Source organism: Ailuropoda melanoleuca, chromosome 4 (assembly GCF_002007445.2).
Source record: "Ailuropoda melanoleuca isolate Jingjing chromosome 4, ASM200744v2, whole genome shotgun sequence".
NCBI lineage: Eukaryota > Metazoa > Chordata > Mammalia > Carnivora > Ursidae > Ailuropoda > Ailuropoda melanoleuca.
Genome location: NC_048221.1, coordinates 55,892,276 through 55,918,159, shown reverse-complemented (window position 1 = coordinate 55,918,159; position 25,884 = coordinate 55,892,276). Strand labels below are relative to the sequence as shown.

The 25,884-nt window shown below is 52.0% G+C and overlaps 1 protein-coding gene across 1 annotated transcript; it reads left to right on the top strand.

Annotated features, from left to right (window-relative positions):
• Window positions 1-2,664: 2,664 nt before the first annotated feature.
• SEC61A1 (SEC61 translocon subunit alpha 1) lies at window positions 2,665-20,591 on the top strand. Its single transcript, XM_002917632.4, has 12 exons — window positions 2,665-2,830; window positions 3,101-3,168; window positions 6,270-6,335; window positions 6,425-6,503; window positions 7,435-7,566; window positions 9,728-9,837; window positions 10,118-10,271; window positions 13,884-14,044; window positions 15,968-16,165; window positions 16,411-16,602; window positions 17,003-17,079; window positions 18,547-20,591. Exons 1-12 carry the CDS (start codon window positions 2,824-2,826, stop codon window positions 18,731-18,733), a joined length of 1,431 nt encoding a protein of 476 aa, XP_002917678.1. The 5' UTR covers window positions 2,665-2,823; the 3' UTR covers window positions 18,734-20,591.
• Window positions 20,592-25,884: the final 5,293 nt, after the last annotated feature.

The window sequence follows — 25,884 nt, the reverse complement described above, 5'->3', positions numbered from 1 at the left end:
TTAAGTAAAACAAATGAAGTTTCTTTGCTGGTGATTGAAAATGATTTGCCTTGGGAGAGGGGCTAGAGGTTGAATCAGTTGTCAATGGCCAATGATTTAATCGATTATGCCTATGGTAATGAAGACTCCGTAAAAACCCAAGAGGACAAGGTTTGGAGAGCCTCCCTGCTGGTGAAACATACAGATGCAGGGACAGTGGGCCACCTGGAGAGGGCAGAGCAGCTCTGTGCCCTTTCCCATGTAACTTGCCCTATGCATGTCTCCCATCTAGCTGTTCCAAGTATGCCTTTTTATAATAAACTGGTAATCCAGTAAGTAAAAAATTAAATGAACTGCCTTATGTTTTCCAAAAAGTTGTTTTCTCATCTATGTTTTGTAACGAGTGGGTCCATAGAACCCAATTCCGTATCAAGAGTATTCTTTTAGAAATTCTATTAAATATTTTCATTAAAATGCCTAGTTTTATAGTGTCAAAGATTTCACTGGAACAAGTTTTAACAGCAGCCTGATGAGATACACATTTAGAACTTTTATTTTTTAACACATAACTTTTGAGCACTATTTATGTCCAACTGTACTGTCACTACCAACAAGTCAAACTCTTGGTTGGAAAAAAAAACCAAGTTATTTTTCATTCCAGAACTACAGATTTTATATAATAAAGTTTATTAAATTCAAGTTTCATTTTGTGCAGATTCTTGCACAGCATCAAAACAGAAAACAGGTGTCAGGCTGGGATTCACCAGGATTATAGTTCCTTCTTCGTTCTGCGATTAACAAGATTCATGCTTATTATATTTAAAAGTCTTAAAATTTTATACAGATTTTTCTCTCTTCATTCTAGGTATTTGTTTTTAATATTTTATAATAATATCTTAAGTGTATAAAACTCTCCCCAACGGCTTTCAAAAGAATTACAAAGTGCCAAGAATAGAATTATCTTAGCTGGTGATTCTCCCAAAGCAATTAGTATTTTGTTAAAATGAGCAACTTAGCCAGTCCCTTCAGTGACACAAGTCAAACTATGCCATGAAAGTTTCTTGGACACAGCTATATCAGAAGGCCCATTTCCAACGGTACTACTATCCTAAAACTATCACCAGTGAGTTTATATTAAAATTCATATTAACTAATTGTAACACTAACCACAGTTACTATAATACTATTGACCATTAGGTATTTCAATATTTTAACCATCAGTATGGTGCAGGATGTGTACTGCCTAAATCAGCTCTGGCCTCTCTGCTGGATTTAGTCCAGGGGCTGCCAGTTTCAGCCTCTGACCAAAACTCCAGACCAGACTATCAATGGGTCCTGCATTTCAGAAACAGCTCTCCAAGCATAATCCATGGTCACTTTTTTGTGTGGGGGATGGATATCAAGTGATGGCACACGTGGACCACTTCACTGCCTGTGGTAGTCAGTGTAACTTCCCACCCCTGGGTTTGGTTCTCAGAAAAAGACTTCCGGTCCTACCAAACTTTCTGAGGTAAAGATCTGCAAATCCTGGCTACACACTAGAAATGGGAGGGAGGGGGAAAATAGAAATAGCAATCCCTAAACTAATATTACCAAAAAGGCATCTTGCCACATCTGCCCCTCCAACTTAGATTAGTTCAGGTCACGATTTAGTTCCCCGAAAACTTCCCTAATCCCCGGCCAGCATCACCCACCTCCTCTTCCTCTAAATGATCACAACATAAAAGTCTCCCTCGTCTCTTTTTAAAACACTTAACCACATGCTACCCTCTGATTATACATGGCTCCAAAATAAATTCCAAACTCCCCATCTAGCATACCTTGCTCCACCTATTGTCCCCCACGAACATTAAATCATATTGTTTCCCTTCATATAGTCTTTGCTCCAGCCGAACAGGACATTTTCCCCCATAGATCTTAGGCGGTCATTCCGCCGTGGCTTGCCCAAAAAACCTTCCTCCACCTGGATCACCCTCCTCCCTCATTTCTTGTCTCCGGACTCCGTCAAGGTTAGGCACAAAAGCAACTCTCCAGGGAGGCCTTCCTGGATTCCCTAGCAGGTCTATTTCCTGAGCTGTCCCAGTTCTTCTCTGACCGTCTGTCTCTCCAAGAATTCATCCTGTTCGTCCTCAGATGGCAGGGACTCCGCAGGAGTCATTTCCGAGACCCCATGCCCAGGGCAGGCCTCCGGTTTGCTGAATGACTCAACAAACGAGGGTGTTCTGTCGGCCTCACCAGCCAGGCACCTACTAGGAGCCGGGTTTTCGGTCTGCGCCGGGACACCGATCAAAGGAGCTTACACTCTATTCACTAATTCAGAGTTATAAGTACGATGAAGGGCACAGAAGTGACCTGGGACACCGCCTTGCTCACGGGGCTGTGAACGCAGACGGCTTCTGCCCTTTGCCTCGGTTTCCCCACCAGCCCGCAACCGCCCAGCCTCCAGAGCCAAGGCACACCCTTCAACCGCGCGCCGTCGCTTAGCCAGGTCTGTGCAGCCGCACACTCTCAATCCCGGCGTGCCCCGCGCCCCGCCGCGTTCCGGCGACTCGCACGCTCTTCCCGGGACGCCCAGGAGCCCCGCTGCATGCCGGGAGTTGTGGTCTCGGCGGCAGCCGTGCGGCGCGGCGACCGGCCCGCAGCGCGTGGCAGGAAGCGGAAGCAGTGTGCGGCCCGCCCCCAGCTCCGCCCTGCGCCGCGCCGCGCCGCTCGCCGCGGTGCTAGCACTGACGTGTCTCTCGGCCGAGGTGCAGCGCTCCCGAGCGGGCTGGGCCGCGGACAGCCTCGCTTCACTCGCCCCGGAGCGGAGCAGAAGCGGGATCCGGAACCCGAGCAGCCGCCGCCATGGCGAGTGAGTCCCTCGGGGCAGCCCCGGCAACGCCGGGAAGGATCAAAATCCCCCTTCCCCTCACCGGTCCGGGCGAGCGGCCAAACCCCTAGCCCGCCCGGCTCCCCGCAGACCGAGGCTCGCGCCCCCGGCTCTCCTCGGGGTCCTCGCGTGCCCCCGTGCGCGGTCTGCTCCCCTAGTCCCCGCTCCTACTCATGCTAGGCGGAAGGGTTCACCAGGGAGCGGGAAAGGTTTTTACGTGCCTTAACTCTGCTTTTGTCTCTCCCATCAAAGTCAAATTTCTGGAAGTCATCAAGCCCTTCTGTGTCATCCTGCCGGAAATTCAGAAGCCCGAGAGGAAGGTAAGTTCCCCAAATCGCCGTCCAAGGTTTCACGAACTGTCTGGGCGCTCGAAGTTTACGATTAAAAATGGCTTCAACACGCCAGATGGAAACTCTGTTTCCCATCCCTTCCTCCTGGAGTGTAGTTGTGTATACTCCTGAACTTCGTCGGAAGGTGATGTGGTGGTGTGGGAATTTCCACCGAAATCATGGTACTTTATTTGGAGCGTCTTTTGTGGATATTACTCCAGCAAACAAAACCTTCGGTTTGCTCTGTCCCAAAAGTGGATCTCAGTGGTGAATGAATAAGGCCTCAAAAGCCTCGGGATACTGGGCTTGAGTTACCTTTCCTTCACCTCCAACAGGAGCACTTCATGGCTGGGTTTTTCTTTTCCTAGGAGAAACTTTCAGTATGCAAAAAAGGAGCTAAGAGCAGTCACTTTATCCTGTGCAAATGAGTTAGTACTCTGACAGTCTCCGTAAGAGGTACAGAGAAAATGAGCGTTTTGTGTGAACCCTGTTTTTTACAGCAGACATATTAAAACATGAGAAGATAAAAACGTAGAACCTTTATCAGAATTTCTGTTCCTACACAGCTACCGCCCCGGATAGCAAGTGTTGCCAATGTTGGTGAAGCTGTTAAACAATGGGGAAGTTTTATTTGGATTCTTGCTTTCAAGAGAATGAATAGTAAAAGATTTTTGTCTTTAGATTCTTTTCAGACTGTTGTTCATGCATTCACATATACATCCGTGTACTTGACCTCAATATGGACACTTACGTTCTTGACGTCTCCTTTTTTTTTTTTTTTTAAACTTAAAGTCATCTGTATAAGTGCTCCACATATGTGCTGCCTTTGATGGGCAAACGACAGAGTTGTCCCTTCCACCCCAACTCCCTAGCATAGTAGAAAGAGTATGGCTCTGGAGGTAGGCAAGCCTGGGACCCACCCTTCACAAACCTCTTAATAGCTGTCTGACCTTGGCCTTGTAACCAAGTGTGGTAGATGTAGCAGTGAAAATATGTGCAGGTGTAGCAGTGGCTCAGGAAGAGATTAATTCTGGAAGATGCGCTTTCTGATGGTGGTTTTAATGGAAGAATAGAAGTTTTTTTGAGGAGAGGGAAAGGAATTCCAGCATAAGGGATATATGGTGTGCAAAGCAGACAAGCAGGTAGGAGGGTGTTAGCTGTAGTTCCATATTGCTAGAACATAAAGGGTGGTGGGGAGCAATGGAAGGGCCAGGTGATTAGAAAATGCTTGGTAGAAGTCGATAGAAGATGAGAGTGGTTTCGAGGCTTTTGTAACAGGGTGTATGGGGTGGGCTCCCTGCCTCCTCCCCCAGTACTTTTTATTACATTGTTTTACCCTTAATTCATAGCAAATGCACTGTCAAACTATCACACATTGCAAATTAGTTAACTACAGAATTGCAAGATTTTATCAATTCCAAAGCTTTTTGAATGAGAAGTGATCGTTGGCTAATTCAGGGGCTGTTTCAAAGGTAAAGCAGACAGGGCTGGGATGAAGAGCTTTTGAAGTTTTGTTGAATTTGGCTGCATCCAGGAGAGACTTGGTTATTAAGAAATGAGGAATCTTATAAAAATTGTCTACTCTTTTTTCCCCATAAAGAATCCTTTCAACACAAGCGTGTTGTGTTCCTGGGTAGCCGGAAGTGGTGTTGCCTTCCCTTGGCCTCCTAATTTCTTTCTAATTTCTTGGTGCAGTGCAGTGAGGTGACAGGCGGGAAGGGGAGCATTCTTAAGAGGAAGGAGGGTTCTGTGAATTCACCCCAGCTTCATGTGGAGTGTTGGACCCTGAATACCTACTGCCTTTGTGTGGCGGTCTCCTTGGGGCCTGCCTAAAGTGGCAGTCATGGAAGACCTCAACTTCTGGTTCTGACCAGAGAGCCAGACTCTGTCTTGGAGCTCATGTAGACTTTAGATTTCTTCTCCCCTCCAGTTAAAAAGTACTTTTTCAGAGCACAGTTCCGTTCACTTAACACTGTCTCTCACAAGGTGTTTTTCCATATCAAAATCCTCAGCCCACACAATAATTACGGTGTTTTTTAAGCCCTTTTAAACCCCTTCTTGCAGGATAGGCAGCAAGTCCTAGGGAAGGCACTCAGTTGGTGAGGCAGAACACCTGGAAAAGCTGTCAGTTCTGCTTAATACCAGAGGGACCTTGGGCGGGGATTCTGAATTTTTCGGATGGTACTTACTTGTCATCTATAAAATAATTCCCAGTAGTCACTTGGCCTGATGTGAAGAGTTGTGAAACGTCTTAAATAGGTGCTGTTAGTAGGCATTGAGTAGGTTAGAGGTGTAACTCTCCCTGCCTTCCCCCCAGTACTTTTTATTACATTGTTTTACCCTTAATTCATAGCAAATGCACTGTGGAACTATCACACATTGCAGATTAGTTAGCTACAGAATTGCAGGATTTGATCAATTACAAAACCTTTTTGAATGAGAAGTGATCGTTGGCTGGTTGTAAGGACTGGTCTGTTTTAGGGATCCCTTGCTGTTGCAACACTGTTTGATCTGGGGTCTGACCCCAAACTGTCAATGCTGGTGATTAAGAGCACAGGTTTTGTGCTCAAAACTCACTTCAGGGGCGCCTGGGTGGCACAGCAGTTAAGCGTCTGCCTTCGGCTCAGGGCGTGATCCCGGCGTTATGGGATCGAGCCCCACATCAGGCTCCTCTGCTGTGAGCCTGCTTCTTCCTCTCCCACTCCCCCTGCTTGTGTTCCCTCTCTCGCTGGCTGTCTCTATCTCTGTCGAATAAATAAATAAAATCTTTAAAAAAAAAAAAAACTCACTTCAGCTGTGGGATTGGGGACAAGTTAGTTTTCCTAAGACTTCGTTTTCTCATTGTAAAGATGGCACTATATGATGCGAGGGTCCAGTGAAATGGTACTTGTGAAGGTTTCGGCCTAACTGCCTTGTACATTGGAAGCATGCAGTACATGTGCTTAGGTTTCAGTGCTTATGTTTGGCACACGGTTTGAAGTGTTCAAGGCTCACTTCTCTGGTGAACAGAGAAAGGGGTCCAATTCGAGTTCATTTCTCTTAACTTGTTTATATAAATAACTACAGCTTTAATGCATTCTCTTCCACTCTAGATTCAGTTTAAGGAGAAAGTGCTGTGGACCGCAATCACCCTCTTTATCTTCTTAGTATGCTGCCAGGTAAGCACAGCTCCCATTCCAGAATTGGGGTGGGGTTAAGAGCAGGCTGGGGGTCAGTGTACTGACTCCTTTTCTCTGCTTGTTTCCAGATCCCTCTGTTTGGTATCATGTCTTCAGATTCAGCCGACCCTTTCTATTGGATGAGAGTGATTCTAGCCTCTAACAGAGGTAGGACTCTGGCCATCTCTACCTCTCTGCCATGTGGATTTGACTGGCCGCCTTCGGTTAAATCACAGGCTTTGGCTTTGTGTGGAATTCAGAGAGTGTTCGAGAAGAATGTTAGCGCGCTGTGCTGAATAGCCCCAGCAGATGCCCAGTTCAGCTCCAAGGCATTTGAATGCAACACAAAACCTGTAATAACAAGATAAGTCTAGGTCATAGAGGATAAAAAAACATGGAAAAACTAGGATGTTTTTTAAACAACTGAAATGATGACATTTGTACCAGTCTTTCTCCTGTTTTGATAACATTCTTTGGAATATGTAATTTATTTCTGAGCTACATATCTGTAAGTTACATATACGTGTCCAAAAAAATACGTAACGGTGTTTTGTATACTCTAACCCATTACCTATGGTGGGAGGATTTGAACATTTATGTTGATACTGCTTTTGATTAACTCGCTTTTTAAACATAGTTCAAATTAAGTGCTAGATCAGTTGGAAGTGTAGCATATTTTAGCATAATGGAAATAGAGGTTTATTCACAACCAGATACAATGGTGCAGACCTTCTTTCCAAACTCTGGAAATTATTTGAATGTTATCCTTTTTTATTAACTGATGAAGAGACGAACCTTTCTTCTCTCTGTAAAACCAGAATGAATCTGGGGTGAATTAAAATGCAGTCATCTGTTTAAATGCCACGTGACTTCCTAAACAGAATAAGACGTTGCCTGGCTGACAGAACAGAATGAATTGAGTTATACTCTAATCGTTGATATTTGGGGATTATTTTTGAAATTAAATGCTGCTAGCAAACTGAAACACATTGGTTTTGTAGACAAGGTACACCTTCGAATTTTGCTCATTCATTTTCTTAATAATGTGTTGCTTTTGCGAGCTCATCCTGGCTGTGTTTTGCCTTTCCCTTTCTTCAAGGCACATTGATGGAGCTGGGTATCTCTCCCATTGTCACCTCTGGCCTCATCATGCAGCTCTTGGCCGGCGCCAAAATAATTGAAGTTGGTGACACCCCGAAAGACCGAGCCCTCTTCAATGGAGCCCAGAAGTGTAAGTGAGATGTTGAATAACGTTCACATGTCTGTAGGTGAAAATTCAAATGTGCTCTAAAGTTTAGGGCATCGAAACAGGTTTTTTTGTATGATGTAACTTCCTTGGCCCACCGACCCTGTAGGTGTACTGTGGGCTGTGTGAGCAAGAGAGCACTTGGACCAGCTGGATGAGACAGGGAGTGGGTGTCACAGGCTCCAGACGCCATGTGATCAAGGGGAAGGAGCAGGGCTTGGAGGTCTTGCCCTCCACCAGCCACAATTTCCTTACCATGTAGAAAGAAAACTTCAGAGTCGTCGTTAAGACTTCAGTTGAAGAGCGTGTGTAAAACCTCTCTCAGTGCCTGGCACGTAGTAGTTACCCAACAAGTGGTGTTTTCTCTCTGCTGGGAGTTGAAAAGGATCAGCTTAGGGCAAAGGGATCCTCTCAGTCCAGCTCTGCTATTTCCTAGCTCTGTGACCCGGGACGAAGTCAGATGACAGTTCTGAAGTCTCCATGTCTTCATCTGTAATAGTGAGCATAATAATGGTATTAGCTTTATAGCAGGTAATGTGTTACTAGTAATAGTAACCCGTCCTCAGAATGAACCACATGCAGCCTCTGGCTGTGAAGTGAAATGTATTAATTAGGAAATGACATTTACAGTTGCCTACGCTGCCATGTTTTCTTCCACACCAGCATGTTTTACACATCTTCTGAAGTTAGCAGCTTAACTGAGCAAGAAAGAGTAATCCAATTCAGACTTGTCAGTTTCAGACACAAATCAGGATTTAAAAATGTACTCGTGTATTATTTTTCAAAAGCACAAATCAGCTGTTTTCTTTTTGGTCTTGGACAACGTTTTGACATTTTTCTGTCATAAGACATCCATTTTATTAGGCACTTTTTTAAAAAAAAGTCAAATGGAAACTATTTGATGGGCACTTTGGAGTAANAAGATTTTATTTATTTATTCAACAGAGATAGAGACAGCCAGCGAGAGAGGGAACAGAAGCATGGGGATGGGAGAGGAAGAAGCAGGCTCATAGCGGAAGAGCCTGATGTGGGGCTCGATCCCATAACGCCAGGATCACGCCCTGAGCCGAAGGCAGACGCTTAACCGCTGTGCCACCCAGGCGCCCCTATTAGGCACTTTTTTAAAAAAGTCAAATGGAAACTATTTGATGGGCACTTTGGAGTAAAATTGTATTTTATGTGCAAACTAAGCAGAAAAGCTGAAACTGAATCCCAAACCCATCTAGTATTGTGGAACCAAAAAAACGTGGATTCCACTGTGCCTAACAACGGAGTCTAATGAGCTACAAGAAACAAAGACATGTGCGTACAAAAAGGAAAGTGTCTCTTTGGCCAAAAGAGCTTTGTGGCTGGCGAAATGGGACTAGGAACTAAATTGACTGCTTTGTGAGTTTTTCCTTTAAAAGCACATTAACTACAAGCTGGGAAGGGATCATCTTATCCCAGAGTTAATATTCAGTATTCTGGACTTGGACCCAGATGATGGGCCTGTAGAGAGCCTGGGCACATAGTCAAGCTGGGGAGCTCTCCAGAGGCCAAGTGACCTGACCTGAGTTTGGGTGCTGCAGGTCGGCGCCATCACCAAATCACATGCCTCTGGACGTTGTTGTCTTCTCTTGCTCCCTCACTCACCTTTTCATAAGAACTAGGTTAGAGGGGTGCCTTGGTGGCTGAGTCAGTTAAGCATCTGCCTTCGGCTCAGGTCATGATCCTGGGGTCCTGGGATCGAGCCCTGCGTTGGGCTGTCTGCTCAGTGCTTCTCCTCCTCCCTCTGCTTCTCCCCCTGCTTGTGCTCTCTCTCTCTCTGTCAAATAAATAAAATCTTAAAAAAAAAAAAGAACCAGATTAGTACATTTCAACTCTTTTTCTCCTGCCATCACTGAAAGGAAAGCGAATTTAGGAGAAGCTGAAATTGAAGAGGTTGTGGGCTTTTGTTAGAAGGCATTTGAGTACTTGTACCCAGTACTCTTGTACTTAGGCCATGCGGCTGCTGAGCGTTCCTGGATCGAGCCCCTCGCAGGCAGTGTGTGTATTCATCTCCATCGTCACCCTCCCCGGTGCCTGGCGCACAGTGGGTGTTCCGGAACCGTTCCCTCCAGGCCGTGCAGTGTCCCACTTTGAGAACACAGTTTTCTTGTGGTTGTAGTATTCGGCATGATCATTACCATCGGCCAGTCCATCGTGTACGTGATGACAGGAATGTACGGAGACCCTTCCGAAATGGGCGCTGGAATCTGCCTGTTGATCACCATACAGGTAAATGTGGCTCTGACGTAGCCCCGCTTCTGAGTAGCCCCCCACACTCACTGAGACTTCCCAAATGACAGCTCTGAGGCGTGCATAAAAGAAGCATGAGAAGCAGCCAGGGCCTGTGGTGGCTTCTCTGAGTTCACAGAGGAAGGTCTGCCCTGCCTTTAGCGTTCCTAGCAGAGAAGCTTGGTACTGCGGAAGGAAAGAACCAGGCCCCTGCAGAACGGTAACGTGCGGTCTGTTTGGGTTTCTTTATTTTTTTTCTTTTCTTTTTAAATTTTCACAGCTCTTTGTTGCTGGCTTAATTGTCTTACTTTTGGATGAACTTCTGCAAAAAGGGTACGGCCTGGGCTCTGGGATCTCCCTCTTCATTGCCACTAACATCTGCGAGACCATCGTGTGGAAGGCGTTCAGCCCCACCACTGTCAACACTGGCCGAGGTAAGGGCCCTGGCCTTCCCTGGGGACAGGGCTCAGTGGAAAGTACCAGCACGTGCAAGGCAGGAAACAGAAGTCCCCCGTCCCAAGGAGACGTTAGGTACATCTCTTCTGATTTTCCTGTGTGTCTGCAGGGTTTTTGTTTTTTAAAGTAATCTCTATCCGCAGAATTTTTTAAACACAGATAGTTTTGTGCTCATAAAGATGTCTAACTTGGATTTGTCGTGTATTTCATGGGCATTTGCCGTGCCGAAATACATAATTTTGCCTCGTTTTCCTCAGCACAGCATGGACTTCCGTTGCAAGGATGAGGCAACATTATCATAACCAGTCTTCTTGTGGTAGGCAGTGAGGGTTCCAGTTTCGCTGTTGTTGCACATCCTCACACGTTCACCTTTACCTGTCTTGGCAGTCGCTCGCGGTGAATACGTTTCTAAAAATGAAATCACGGAACCGATGCACTTGCTTGTGTGAGGGGCAGTTTTGGGGGAGAGGCGTGAACTTGGAGCTCACTGGCTTTAAGTCCTGACTGTTGCTAGTAGTAGTTAAGTGGCCTTGGGCACATTCCTCTGCCTGTGAGCCATGGGTGCCAGGATTAATGAGAAATAACATGAAATTCTGTAATGCCTGGCTCAGAGGAGGTGTAGGTCACGTGTAAGCATTCTACCTACACAGAAGGGAATCTTGTTACGGGCAGTGTCTTTAATAATAAAACCTAAATATTAAGGGAAGTGTGACTTATTAGGAAAGGAAAAATCAGGTCTTTTCATCACTAAATATGTTATTTACTCAGAAAGGTTTCATGAGAAATAAATATTCATGTGTGTTTGAGTATTTTTCTTTGAGATGAATGTTGGAAACCGTCCCTGGTGTCCAGAGACCACATGATCTCATTAGTGAGACTCAGAGTAGGTCCATGGACAAATGAAGGCCACATGCACCCAATAGATTACAGGGAAAAGAGAATAACTTGACATAGGAACTGTCAGAAGAGCCTCAGTGAAAAGGGGACAGGAGCAGACATGGTTCCTCCTTGGGCACTTCTGGAATTGTAGGAAATCCAGGACAAATTGGGAGAAACGAGAGCGTGGAAGGCAAGGTATTTCAGGGATGGGTGTGGAAAGGCAGGAGGGTGAAGGGATCATGGGGTTCGGGTGTGTGAAGACTCACTGTAACTGGCCTGGGAGCTTCCTGAACATGAGGAAGCCATACCAGAGCGGGGCCCAGGAGGGGAGGGGTCAGTAAAGGCTCGGAAGCCCCGACCAAGGAGCCACCTTCCATTGAGCAGGCCAGTGAGGCACGAGGGGTTGGCGTGTGGAAGGAGTGATTCAGCCTGGACTGGAGGGGAAGACGGGCAGAGAACATAGCCCGGTAGCTGTTCCGTCGTCCAGCTTTGACAAGCTAGCCCATCATGGAAATCACAGAGCAAGGGCACGCAGAGATGAGAGTGTAAGAGATGGGACAAAGGAGGTTCTTTCAAGGGTGATGGAAAATCGCAGAGCAAAGTTGGGTTTGTTTCTGGCTTTAAAAGTGTTGTGCTGTCAGCTGGTTGTGTTCGGGACTGAGCCAGAGAGAAGCGCAGCCAGGAAGGGTCCCTCCAAGCTGCGTGTATGGGCAATGAGTGTTGCTGTGAGAGCTGTGGGGTGAAGGGAAAGGGAAGAGTGGGGTCCTGAGGACCCTGGAGGAGGGCAGGGGTCACAAAGGTCACAGGCCCGAGAAGGCAGCATGGCAGCACATCTGAACTCTGCTACGGTGTGGCTCGTGCACATGGAAACACGTTCATGACTGTGACCCTCAGCCTGGGAGAACAGCCATTCCCTGGGCAAGTGGGAACAGTGCAAACGGGATTAGCGGGGACCATTGGCCTCTGTGCCTGAAGTAACTTTTCGCGCTTGGAACCTCCGTCTTGCCCCCGAGATGCAGCAGGCCGTGCATTGCAAGAGAACTAGAGCTCAGCCCTGGCATTGCCTTCCACTAAGGAAAAACTTTCCCAGGCATCTGTGAGGGGCCAGGCGCTCTTCTGGGCACTGGGAATACAGTAAGCTGTTCCGTATGGCAGGTGTTATGGCAGGTACCTCGGGAAACCAGGCAGAGAAAGAAGATGGAGACACAGTCAGAGGGTTAGTCCGGTGATCGGGAAGACCGCTCTCAGCAGCCCCCCGCCTTGGAACAAAGTCCTGCAGAGGAGAGGCAGCCATGGACTGTGGGGGAAGAATGTCCCATTTGGAGGGAACACGCAGCCGCAAAGGCCCTGAGGTGGGAGTGTAGCTGGTGGTCAAGCTCAGCGTGTGTAGCCGGTGCAGAATGAGCAGGGGGAGAGGAGTCGGAGCTGAGGTCAGAGGTATGGGGGTGGGGGGCAGCGTGGACAGAGGGCGGAAGGGAGTGAGTTCTTCCCGGCAGCTGGGGCAGCCGCCTCTGTGAGGCAAGCGCTTGTCCTGGCTCCAGCTCGAAGATCCCTGAAGCCCGTGCCCTGGGAAGACAGGCCCCTGTTGTCACGAGCCTGGGAGCAGGGGTGCGTGGGGACCGAGGACAGCATCACTGTGAGATGAGGAGTTACGGACAGTTGGGACAGTGTTTCTTTCACAGAAGCCACATTCCAGAAGAGGTCAGTGGTGATGCCCATCAGATGGTTGGCCCAAAGCGTTGTCTTGAAATGCTCCGGGAAAAGCAGCAGGTGTTGCCAGCTGCCTTGTGTTAGAAACTCGGGCAAATGCTGTAGCACGACAGTCCTGAGGCACACCTCACGCTGCTATCACTGGTACCGCCAGCTGCCCTCAGAGGCCATGGCTCTAGACACGGCACTAGCTTCACGCATGCGTGCCGCCAGACGATGTCATGACATAGTTCGACTCTCCTGGGTTAGCAGAGATGACACAGTAACGCAGCACTCCTGTTTCTTGTTCTAGCTTTTGTTTAACTCTATAAAGTTCTTGAAAATTAAGGGATCTATAGGCCTTACTAACACCCTGTGCTCCCCAGGTTCCTCTCACTTGCCCCTCTGCTGCCTGCTCCTTGGGTCAGGTACCCATTCTCGCTCTTTCCCTTCGGTCTCTGGTGAGCTCAGTCTGCTTCGTGGCTGTGGTTTCCTGGCTCTTACTGGCCTGTCTCTTTCCACGCTTTCTCGGGGTAGGGCCTCAGCTCGGATTTGGATCAGCCACGTGGTGGGCACCCATGTGGTCCTTTCTGCTTGGCCATCCGTGGAGGGAGCAGAGCCCGAGCCCTGCCTGCCCCTCAGAGCTGCTGATGCTTGGACTGCCCAGGCATTTCCGGGAAGAGAATGTGGCAGCTGGGAGGCCCCTCTTCAGTGTTGGGCCCCCTCCGCTGGAGTTGAGCAGACCCTGTCTTTATGGTTTTGTAACCAATCGTCCCGCCACACCTCCGGTAGCCATTGACTCATACATGCTAAAGAACTGAGAGCAATTCATTCAAAAGGTAGACTAGCCTTTTCCTTTTCTCTACAAAAGCAACAGATGAGAGAACTCTCTCCCTGTGGTTGTGGGAGTAGGCACTGCGAATGGTAGGACTTAGTCTTTTTGGCCACTAAGAAGATCCTTAGAGCCAAGTTTAGCTGGTGGTTTGTTTCTTTACCCCATGTGTCCTCTCCTTCACCAACAGGAATGGAATTCGAAGGCGCCATCATTGCACTGTTCCACCTACTGGCCACACGCACTGACAAGGTCCGAGCCCTTCGAGAGGCCTTCTACCGCCAGAATCTTCCCAACCTCATGAATCTGATCGCCACCATCTTTGTCTTTGCAGTGGTGATCTATTTCCAGGTGCGTCCAGACCCCAGCACGGCAAGTTTTGATGGTTTGCATTTAAGGGTCAGGATGCCTTGGTGTACGCGTCCCCCACCCACACCCCGGGGGGGAGCCTGTCCCATCACATTGTACTGAAATGAGATGGCGTTTGAAGGACACAGGTACCATGTGAGCGGGACACGTGTCTCCCACGTCCCCCCATGAGTCGGGGGACTTGCTGGGATGAAACACTGTTGAGGCAGAGCTGACATTTCCAGAATCGTGTTCCTTTGAGTTGGGCCTGACAGCAGACAGAGAAGATATATTTAGATATATTTTTTAAGTTCTTTTTTTTTTTTAAAGATTTTATTTATTTGACAGAGACACAGCGAGAGAGGGAACACAAGCAGGGGGAGTGGGAGAGGGAGAAGCAGGCTTCCTGCCGAGCAGGGAGCCTGATGCGGGGCTCGATCCCAGGACCCTGGGATCTTGACCTGAGCCAAAGGCAGACACTTAACAGCTGAGCCACCCAGGTGCCCCTATTTTTTAAGTTCTTAGTTCAAGAGAAGCGAAAAGTAACCAGACTAACACCTCGTCCCTGACTTACCCAAAGTTTGTACCGTAATTGCAGGCAAGAGCCTCATCTTGGAAAAGGCCTTCGTCTTACCTTTTGAATGATCAGTCTGTGTCATTTGCTTCTGGGAAGAGAGCTGAACTGCCAGTTGTTTTTCTGTAGTCGGATTAATCGTTGTATTTTTTGATCAGCCACTTCATATTCTAATATTTATTGACAGGAGATAGCAGTTGAGAGAGTAGTTGAATGCTTGTTAGAAAGGTATTTAGGGGTGCCTGGGTGGCACAGCGGTTAAGCGTCTGCCTTCGGTTCAGGGCGTGATCCCGGCGTTATGGGATCGAGCCCCACATCAGGCTTCTCTGCTATGAGCCTGCTTCTTCCTCTCCCACTCCCCCTGCTTGTGTTCCCTCTCTCGCTGGCTGTCTGTATCTCTGTCAAATAGATAAATAAAATCTTTAAAAAAAGAAAAGAAAAGAAAGGCATTTAAACCAGGCAAATGCTTTTTCCGAGGAGCAAACAGTTCTGTTCCTCTGGCTAAGACTCATCTGCCTCGTTACAAACAAGCGGACTCTTCAGGAGCTTGGCAAGTATTTGCGTTTGGAGCATGCAGAGTTTAAGTCTTACGTATTCTGAGCCCTGTTCTAGGCACTGAGAGTTTGTGAAAATCATATAAAAGAAACCCTTCCTCCAAGGGTTTCTGAGGGAGAGGCGGTATTCATAGAAAAGCTTGGCTTCTGCGTATGATTAGAAACCTCCTAAACGGCTGTTGTGGGGTGCGAGGCAGATGCTGTTTTAACATGGCCTTGGGGCCACTGAAAGCATAGGTGAGAGAAGCACTGCTAGGACTGGGGCATGTGTTTTTCAAGCTTTTCTAGTATATTCTATGTAGAGCTGGATATAATGTGCTCGACTTTGGTTTCTGACAAAAATGGGATTATGTCTGCTGGGCTTTGGTGCGTTTTCAAGCCAGTACTTCTGGGAACCTTTCCTATTCTTTTCTTTTCTTTTAGATTGATTTATTTATTTGAGAGTGAGAATAGAATGAGAGAGCGTGAGAGCACAGGAGTAGGGGGGAGGGGCAGAGAGAGGGAGAAGCAGGCTACCCCCTGAGCAAGGAGCCAGATGTGGGACTCGATCCCAGGACCCCGGGATCATGACCTGAGCCGAAGGCAGACGTTTAACTGACTGAGCCACCCAAGCGCCCCTTCTGGGAACCTTCTGTTCCGATGCCCCCAGGTCCAGAGATGGGTACGGCAGGGGAACCCCAGAACCTTGGAAGCGATGCTTGGGGCCGGCTCCCCGGCAGCCGTCCCCAGCCGGGCTGGGCTCTGGGCAGGGGGCCGGATGCGGCAGTGAAGGCCATTCGGTTCTGTGTGGCGTCTCAGGGCTTCCGCGTGGACCTGCCCATCAAGTCCGCCCGTTACCGAGGCCAGTACAACACCTACCCGATCAAGCTCTTCTACACCTCCAACATCCCCATCATCCTGCAGTCCGCCCTGGTGTCCAACCTGTACGTCATCTCCCAGATGCTGTCCGCCCGCTTCAGCGGCAACCTGCTCGTCAGCCTGCTGGGCACCTGGTCCGTAAGTACCGCCGCCCGGGGCCCTCGGCTCTAGCCCGCGGCGGGTCGCCGGCCCCGCGTCTCCCCCACAGGGGCTTGCCCGTCGCGCCTTTGACCAATGAGCACGGTCGATTCCCTTTCGGGGGAGCTGTGTGTACTCCGGGCACTTGAGCAACATCGTCCTCGTCGTCTGCTCAGAGCCCTTTCCGTCCCGAGGCGAAGGCATGGCGAAGCGGCCCTCACGGGCTTTCTGCGTGTTCTTTCCAGGATACTTCTTCCGGGGGCCCGGCCCGTGCGTACCCGGTGGGCGGCCTTTGCTATTACCTGTCCCCACCGGAATCTTTTGGCTCCGTGTTAGAAGACCCTGTCCATGCTGTGGTGTATATCGCGTTCATGCTCGGCTCGTGTGCGTTCTTCTCCAAAACGTGGATCGAGGTCTCGGGCTCGTCTGCCAAAGACGTGAGTATAAAGTACGGTGAATTTCCAGAGAGGGGGTTCGACTGCGGAACAGTAGTCCTCGCCCATTTTTGGCCTGAGGGGTCTCCACCTGTCTCCTCTTCCGAAGAAAGCGGCCCGTGAACACCCCCAGACGCTCCACGCGCATTGCGGGCCGTCCTCAACCGTGAGGGCCAGAGATAAAGCCCCTCAGTAAACGAGCACTTGGTTGGGGAGGCTGGAGCCGCCGCGTGTGGGTACACTGCATCATGTGACTCGTTCGCGGCAAGGTCACAGTTACCTCTGAGTGCCGAGGGTGCGGATGAGGAAGAGCTGTGAGCGCTGAGTCCCACAGGAGCCGTCTGCCTTCCCTTCAAGTTCAGGTTTCAGACGTAACGTTGTCTCCTTGGTGGGCGTCATGCAGGTTGCAAAGCAGCTGAAGGAGCAGCAGATGGTGATGAGGGGCCATCGAGAGACTTCCATGGTCCATGAGCTCAATCGGTGAGTGCTGGCCCCCGGCCCCCAGACCCCGCGTTTGTGGTTTCCTTCCACACCAGGCATCCTGACCCGGCTTAGGGATTTCCGGTTCATTAACTCCTACCCTTGGGTAACGGGATAGAAAAGACCCCGGTGTCTCTAATTCTTGCTAGGTGCTTGCTAGATGCTGGAGACTGGGGATAGGATAAAAAATGCGTGCAGCCCCTCTCCTCGAAGAGGGAGCCGCCAGGGAGCGAGACAGCAGCACGCGGCCCCGCGGTACACGAGGGTGTGGTAAGGGTATGGACAGTGAGCTGGCCACTGGGGCACGGGGCTCACTGCCCCCCACACACACACATGCCTGGGCTCTGCAGGCTGGTGCCTGAGTGCAGATGAGGGCTGAGGTGAGGTGAGCCTAGCGAGGCTGCTCGGGGAAGGGGCCGTGCCCAGGGTCCCTTTAGGGGGCTCAGTGCTGGAGGCAGACCCACCAGAGGGAGGGAAGGCCGACTGCTGAGAGGCCGCAGTGGGAGTTTGGGCTGGGGGGAGGAGGGGGCCCCAAGCGCTGCAGGAACTTGGGGGCGCAGAGGAGAGGCTGGCCGCAGCGCTTGGTGACCAGCAGGGTGTCAGGTATGGGAGAGGAGAAAGCTCCAGGCTGGCCCTTGGGGTGTTCATGTGGCACTTTGCCGTCGGCACCTCCTTTCCCTTAGCACGTAACCGTCTCTTGCGCAGCCGGGGTGCTGTACTAAGTATCTCAGGCTTTTTAAGCCTGTCGTGACGACTCATTTTCCTCCACCACCACTGGGAAACGCCTCAGACAGTACGTACACGATGAAGGAGCTGTTCTGCAAACCGTTCACTAGATCAGGTGGCAGACCAGGCCTGTCCCGCGGCCCGTAGCTTGCTCGCTCACCTGAAGGAAGCAACCACGCGAAAAGCCAGTGGTGCAGGTGTCAGGTTGTTTTCAGATCTCTAGCAGGGGCGGTAGGCAATTTCCTTCATTCTCTTCTTAAGACTCCTCTGAGGCCTCTAGATTTATACCACCATTCAGTCGTGATAGATTGCACACCACTTGGGAAATTTTTTTTCTAGCCACGTTAAAAAATAAAAATATATCTGAAACTAACAAAATGCTGTATGTAGGTTACATCTTAAAAAGAAAGTAAAAAGAAACTGATTCAAGATATATTTTATATAATTCTCACATGTCCAGAAAATAATTTCAAGTTGTAGCTAACATAAGAACAAGCATCATGAGATATTTTATATTCTTCAAAACCTCATGTGATGTCTTCAGCATCTCGATTGGGACTAGTCCCATTTCATGAGCCACGTGTGGCTCACGTGGCACCTCCCGGACAGCACAGCCCTAGTCTAGACCATCAAGGCGTGTGAGTCGGTGAAGGGTCAAGGAGGTAGTGGAGTGACCTCGGAGCCAGGCTTGGGGTGGGGAGCTGCACGGTGGCACGTGGCCGATCGTCCCCCTCTCTCCAGGTACATCCCCACCGCCGCGGCCTTCGGCGGGCTGTGCATCGGGGCCCTCTCCGTCCTGGCCGACTTCCTGGGCGCCATCGGGTCTGGGACCGGGATCCTGCTCGCGGTCACGATCATCTACCAGTACTTTGAAATCTTCGTGAAGGAGCAGAGCGAGGTCGGCAGCATGGGGGCCCTTCTGTTCTGAGCCGTGTCTGCCCGGAATTGCCGGGGAGGGGAACAGCAAGGCCTCACCGTGGGGTGCTCCTCACAGGGAGTGCTGCTGCGGCACCGGGACTTTTGTTTAATAACGTTTTTGAATTTCATATTCTTTCATTCCACTTTGTAAAGTGCTAGAATTTTTCCAGTTTGAAATTTTGCTTTTTATGCTGGCATTGGCAAAGAGAACGGTAGAAGGGAGGTTTTATGGAGCTGACTGCCAGAGGTGGGGACAGTAAAGGACTGTCCCCAAGTGTCCGAGTAACTTTTGTTGTAACCTTTGCACCTGCTCAGTGCCGTAGGCGGCTGCAGTGGTCTGAGCTCTTCCCCCACCAAGGGAACGTCTTTTTGGTTAGAAGCACAAACCTCATAGCCGTGTCTCCCATCGTGGCCATAGGGCACAAGGCTGAGAGCAAATCTTGTTTTCTGGTGGACGTGACTCACTAGTGGGTCCCTATCACAATCAGGGGTAAGAATATCTGGCTTCATACTGTTTCTCTGGAAGACACCATCGTTTTCCCTTTTTATAAGTAGTTTTTTAGGAACAAGCCTCTTCCAAAAGAAAGGGATGGGTTTTCCAGAAGGCACTCTTGGGCCATCTGTTAATTTTTCTGCATGTGCCTGTTGGCTGTTCTCGTTGACCGTTCTGGTCGGGCTTTGAGGCTGAAACGCACGGAGTCGGCTTGGCTCCATCGTGTCGTCTGTCGTCAGTTTGTGTCTCTGATTGAGCGAGGCCAGGATTCGCCAGCCTTACGGAGTTGCGCGTGGCCCAGCCAAGTGGACGTTGTCCGGAGGCCCCTCGACGTGAGATGTGTCTGTGCAGTCCTGGTGGTTGTCGCGGGCCGGGCCTCCCGCTCGCCCCTGGAGACGGCCTCACACGGGGAGAGACGGCAGCTTCACTTTCGCAGGCCCCCGTACCTTCCAGGCTGAGGACTTCCCATCGTGTCGGTAGCACTGGTTTTTACTGTGCCTAGGACCAAACGCATGTTAAGTAAATGACCAGATGCCACCGGTCTCCTCTTAACTTCCGCCAGCACCGCCCCGCAGAGAAGAGGGCGCAGGCCCCACATCCGTGGCGAAATCAGGGTCAGAGAACTTAGGTTTTTGTTTTTGTTTTTTAGTAAGTGCTCCAGTGTTTGATAGGGAAAGACTCAGGACGACGTCTAAAATGAGTTCTGTTTGTAGTAACAGGGGACCTAGGTTTTAGGCGGTGGAACCTTTTCTGAGGCCTGCAGGGAGGCTCCTCGGGGGGCAGGCGGTGCTTGGCAAAGCAGGGACAGCAAGTCGGGCGCCACGAGCCTGAGGAGCTCTCCTGGAGGATGCCCCAGTTCTAAGAAGGGCCCGGGGCCCTGCGGGGAGAGACGCCCCACCCGTAGCAGGCACACAGTGGCCTTCGAAGCACAGAGCCACGGTCACGACTCAGCAGAGCCGAGCCCGAGTCCTAGGACACCTCACTCACAGCGCTGACCAGGAAACAAACCGACCGAGGGACAAGAAGCGACTTGCCTAAAGCCACCCGGCAAGTCAGCAGCAGAACCAGGTTGGGCCCGACAGGTCTGTCGACCCCCCCAGTCCAGGGCATCCCACCATATCACACGTGGCCTTGTCAGACCCAGTCCTGAGCAGAGACGCGGTGCCTCCCCGCAGCGCGCAGTCTGCTCGGCCCACCCACGGGCACGCTGTGGGCGCCAGCCTTGTGGGCGGGCCCCGCGTGGCTCGTGCTCTGTGGTCCGTGATCACGGTGGGTGGGGGCTGACCCCAGCTTCCAGGGGACTGTCACTGTGGACGCCAAAATGGCATAACTGAGTTAAGGTGAATAAGTGACAAATAAAGCCAACTTTTTTCAAGCCACTTGGTCACATTCTCTTGGTTTACAGGCCCCGGGATGGCCGGAGGTGCAGCACAGGGGTGTCCTCCGGGGGGGCGTGCGGCGTGGTAGATTCCTGCTTTTGCACAGAGCGCCCTAGGTGTCCCCTGGATGGAAGTGCCGCCTCAGAAGGCATTTTGCCTGGGAAGCTGCCTTCTCCTGGTGGTGGCATCAGCTGCGTGCCCGGGCTTCTGGTGAAGTGAGACACGGGTGACGGGCTAGTGCAGGGCTGGCATGCAGGCAGCCCCGAGGCCCTCCCAGGAATGTGGGGGGGGGAGGCTGGCATCTCACCTGTGGCTGTGGCCCACCATGCTGTCCTCATGGAAGGGGCCGGCGGGAGCCCGTGGCCCACACCTTCCCACCCTTCCAGTCCAGGCCAAGGGGTAGCACTACCCTTGGCTGCGACGGCAGGAACGACCGTACATCCGGTCACTGGTCAGCCAGACCCATCCCTAAGCCAGGAGGGTTTCCACCCTGCCCTGGACCCCAGCATCGCGTGGATGGTGGTGGCAGACGGGGGCCACCCCCCTGCAGTGGGCCATGCAGAAGGCTTCCCAAGGGTTTCCACTCCAAGGAGAATAGCAGACTGCGTTCCAGGGTGACATGAGGGAAGAACTTCCCACTCACCTGGATTTTGAGGCTGACAGGCTTGTCGCAGTCAAGGACTCACCCCCAACCCGCCGGCCTGGTGCTTCCTCAACGACTCCCGAGTGACAGCTGGGCAGGCCCTTCCTCAGCTGGGTGTTCCACGGACAGCCTTAGGCTTCGTCGTAGAAAACTTGGGATTTCTGAGATGGCCATGGGCCGGGGCACTGAGACTGTGAGAGGAACAGGCATTGGAGCCTGGCCCTGCAGAAGCCACCTGTTGGCACTGCACCCAGATAGGGCGTGTGGCCCTCTGCCCCGGGCTCCCTGCTGCCCGCTGGCCACCGGAGTGGGCTCGAATACCCCAGACGGGAGCCGGGCAAGCAGGCACGGCTGTGACCTCCAGAAACACATCGGGGGAGCTCCTGCCCCTGGGGAGGCACCGCACCCTTCCTCGCTGCCAGGAATGCAGCCCCGGGTGCCAGGCTCTGCCTCGGTTCACCACGCTGCCAGGCTGGACCTTTGTGCCGCCTCCTAATGCCCTTCCTTTCCCCCCGGGGCTGGCCCCGTGCTCGCCACCTCCTACACGTGGCCGCCTCCTCCCACCCCCCAAGCTGCCAGAGGCCTGGGAAGAAACAGCTCTTCCCCGTTTGGTGCGGAAACGGAGATGCAGTGTGACCCACTATCACACAGCCACTTAGTGGCAGCTCTGGGACCCAAAGCCCAAGGCGCTCTTCCTGCCCCGATTCCTGCTTGGCTGCTGGGCCTGCCTGCGGGTACCACTGTGAGGGGCGTCGTTGGAACCAGCAATGAGGGGCTTAGGATACCTGCCCCGCTCCCAGTGCTTCCCCATGCTGACCTCAGCTGGGAAACTGCCAGGAACCCGCCCTTGTTCCGGGGTGTCCGCAGTCCCAGCTGGCACCCCTGCCCCACACCCCACCCCAGCCTGCTCCTGCGGAAAGCCTGTCCTGGGCCCAAGTCCCAGCCAGGCTGAGAAGTCCTCAAGGAGCGCAGGCGCAATGGGGAAAATGGGTGCGCCTCCGATCCCAGCCCCAGGAGGTGGCGCATGTCCCGGGGAAGAGTGGTTTCCCGAGGGCCACGGGGTGGGCACGTGACCACCGTCCAAGGATCGGCAAAAGCTCTAGTATGAACCTTAACACCCACCAGTGCCTGCTTCTGGAGGGTCCCAGGAGTGCCCCTTAGTGGCAATGCCCACCTCACTCCCCTGCCCCAAACATTCTGGGACTTTTCATCACCCTGCCCCAGAACCTTTGGCCAGCACACCTCCACATCACCCACTCCTTTCCATTCGACACACATTATTGAACCCCTGGGGGTCAAGGGGTCAGGAGTCGATTGTACCCTCAGAAAACTCACCCCCAGCAATGGGAGTTCTGCAACGTCCACCAAGCCTCCAGCTCTCCTGAGTTTCCCTCTGTTTTTGTTGCCCTGACGAATTCCTGTTCACCGTTCAAAGCCCAGCTCAATAAAGCTAGAAATGCCTAAATGGGGGCGCGCCTGGGTGCCTCAGTCGTTAAGCGGCTGCCTTCGACTCGGCATGGGCCCAGGGTCCTGGGATCGAGCCTCGCATGGGCTCCCTGCTCAACGGGGAGCCTGCTTCTCCGTCTCCCACGCCCCCTGCTTGTGTTCCCTCTCTTGCCGGCTGTCTCTCTCTGTCAAATAAATCTTTAAAAAAAAAAAATGTCTAAATGCCCATCAGAAGGGGTCTGGATAAATTCCAGCAGCTCCCTCCCATGGGACAGAACTTGGAGGACATTCCATATATGCTATAAGAAGATCTCCAAGATGTGCTGCTGAGGGAGAAGAAAACCGCCAAAAAGCAGGAAGAGCGTATGCTACGATCTCTGTGTAAGAAGGGGGGGGGGTTAAAGAATAGACTGTGTATCGGAAGCAGGTCTAGCAATTTCTCATGAATCTGAACGTACACCCAGCCTACACCCAGCTCTTCCACTTCTGGGTGTTTACCCAAGAGAAATAAAAATCTATGCCTACACAAAGTCTTATCAAAGACTGTTTGGGGCGCCGGGCCGCTCAGTCAGTGGAGCCCACGACTCCTGATCTCCGGGTTGTAAACTGCAGCCCCAGGGTGGCCGTAGAGATTACTTAACAATAAAAAATAAAAAAGAGTGTACATCACACGTACATTCTGTAATATCATTCAATATTTTATGAGAATGTATTCGCTGAATATTGGAAAAGAATTGAAAATATGACAGGCATCTCTAACATTTTTCTCCTTAAAAGAAGTGGCTTATTCGTGAAAGCCGAAACACGAGAATGGGCCAAACAGCCAACAGCAGGTAAACGGTGGAGCAAAGGGTGGGCCGCCCACACAGCGGCATGCCCAGAAATCAGGGCAAACCACGGATACACACCACAGCACGCGTGAATCTCAGGAGCAGGGCTCCGTGCGGCTGAAAGAAGCCCGTCACCAGAGAGCCCATTTTTAAGAGGCCGCAGAGCAGGCAAAGCTTATCTACGGTGAGAACATCCAGAACAGTTTTTGGGGTCTTGTTTTCCCCTCTCTCTAGTGTGTTGGAGACTCACTGGGAAGAGGCACAGGGAACTTTCTAGGGCAACAGCAACATCTTTGATAGGGTTTGGGTTTCATTTGTCAAAACTCATGGGCTGGTCCACTTAGGATTAGTGCATTTCACGGTATATAAACGTAGCCCTAAAAGAAAAACACGGGGTGCGGGGGTGGCTCAGATGCTTAAGCATCTGCCTTCGGCTCAGGTCATGATCTCCAGGTCCTGGGATCCAGCCCTCCCCTCTCTCTCTCTCTCTCTCTCTCTCTCTCTCTCTCAAATAAAATCTTAAAAAAAACCCCACAAATACTGAACTCTAGTTAGCTGTATGTATGCTGCAGTGTTTAGGGATGAAGAATGATGGCTGCAACTTGCTTTGGAATAAATGAAAAAAGATGGGATAAAGTTGGAGGCAGGGAAGGCTGGAGAGTATCTAGATGATATGGGGGTCACTGTACAGTTCCTGCAATTTTTTATGTTTGAAATGGTTCATACATGTTCAGAAGTACACTACGCGTGTGACACTGGCTTGTATACACAGAACATCTCTGGAGGGGGACGCGGCTGTAAGGCAGGCTGCTTCTGGAGAGGGAAGACAGGATGGCTGAGGGCAGGGGGAGAGGAAAGTTCTTCACTGTACACTCCTTTTGCTTTTCACATTTTGAACCATGATCTAAATTATCCATTTAAATATATATGGATATATCATTATTATTATTAGAAACCCAGCTCAGTAAGCTCTCCCTAGCTGCTCTATTCCCACAAGCACTTTTGGACAGACACTCCCTACCTGCCCGCCCTGGTCTCGGCCTCCATTGCAGGGAGGCCGGCTGGGCAGCTGTGGGTCCGCTGGGATCTCAGACCGTAAGGCCAGGCTTGGCCTCGTCCTCCACCCTCCGGGCGGCGCGTGGGGCGCCTGGCCGAAGCTGAGAGGCTGGACGCTGGGCAGGCACTGTGCGCTTCTGGCCGCGCGAGGGCGCTGTGGCTCCGCAGTCAAGGCCGCCGCGCCGCGGTGGGGAGGCTCTCCAGACCCCCGGGAAGAGAAAAGGGAGAGGGACTGGCAATGTCCTCGCTGCCGCTCGCCCTGAGACACCGCCGCCCACCGGATAGGCCGCAGCCGGGCCCCTCGCCCGCGCTGCCCTCGGCCACTCCGGCCACTGGGGCTCCCCGCCTACTAGGTCCCCCGCCCCCGCTAATCCGGCCTGGGGCGGCTGGCCCACCCCCGCTGCGCTCCGGTCACCTCCTCTGGGAAGCCCTCCTGGCGCCTCCCTTAGCACCAGGCCCCACGGCTCCTTCCTATCAGTTTATCGACAGGTGTGTGGGCTGACAGCTGTCTCCGAGGCTGACCGTCCCAGGCGCCCTGGCTCTTTCCCCAGGAGGCGGGGGGCCGGTCACCTTGGGTGCATCCGTGGACCTTGGCGCTGGCGGTCCACCGGCTCTTCTCCGCAGTTAGCTGGTGTGGCGCGGGCAGGACAGACAGGGTGAACCCAGGGCGCCGACCTGAAGGGGGGGTGTCGCGCTGGGGAGCGCTGAGTGTGCCCTTCAGGCACTGGGCTGGCAGGAGGGCAGGGGCAATCGCAAGCCTTACGATTTGTCCCCTGGGCCATGGGGCCCTGTGAGAGGGTTTTGAGTAGGGGCCTGACTCGGTCACATCTGGAGTTTCCAAAGATGGCTGAGACAGCAGGGAGAGGCCTGCAAAGGCCGAGGAGGCTGGTGGCCCTGGTGGCAGAGACCTGGGCCAGGCAGGTAAGGTCAGGGAGCAGAGGTCACACTAGCTGTCGCTCCAACTCCCGGCCCTCCGTGCGCTAACAGCTCTGGTCACGCAGGCCCCTGTGCGACCCGGGCACGTGGGCCAGGGCAGACCTTGGTGACACCTCTGTGTATGTACTTGCCCCAGCCCTCGTGGTCCTGCCGGCCCCCATGAACACGCGCTACCAGCGTGTGCCCCAGACGCGCACTCCGCCACCCCTCGGTGACCACTGTGCCCCAGTGCGAGAGGGCCCGTGCGGTGCGCGAGGCCCGCAGCGGATGGCCCCACGGGCTCGAGGGGCCCCTGTGGGCACCCCTACCCCCGCCGCCGTCGCGCGCCCCGCCGCCTCCCACACCGCGCGTCCCTCCGCCGCTGGGTCCGCGCGCCCC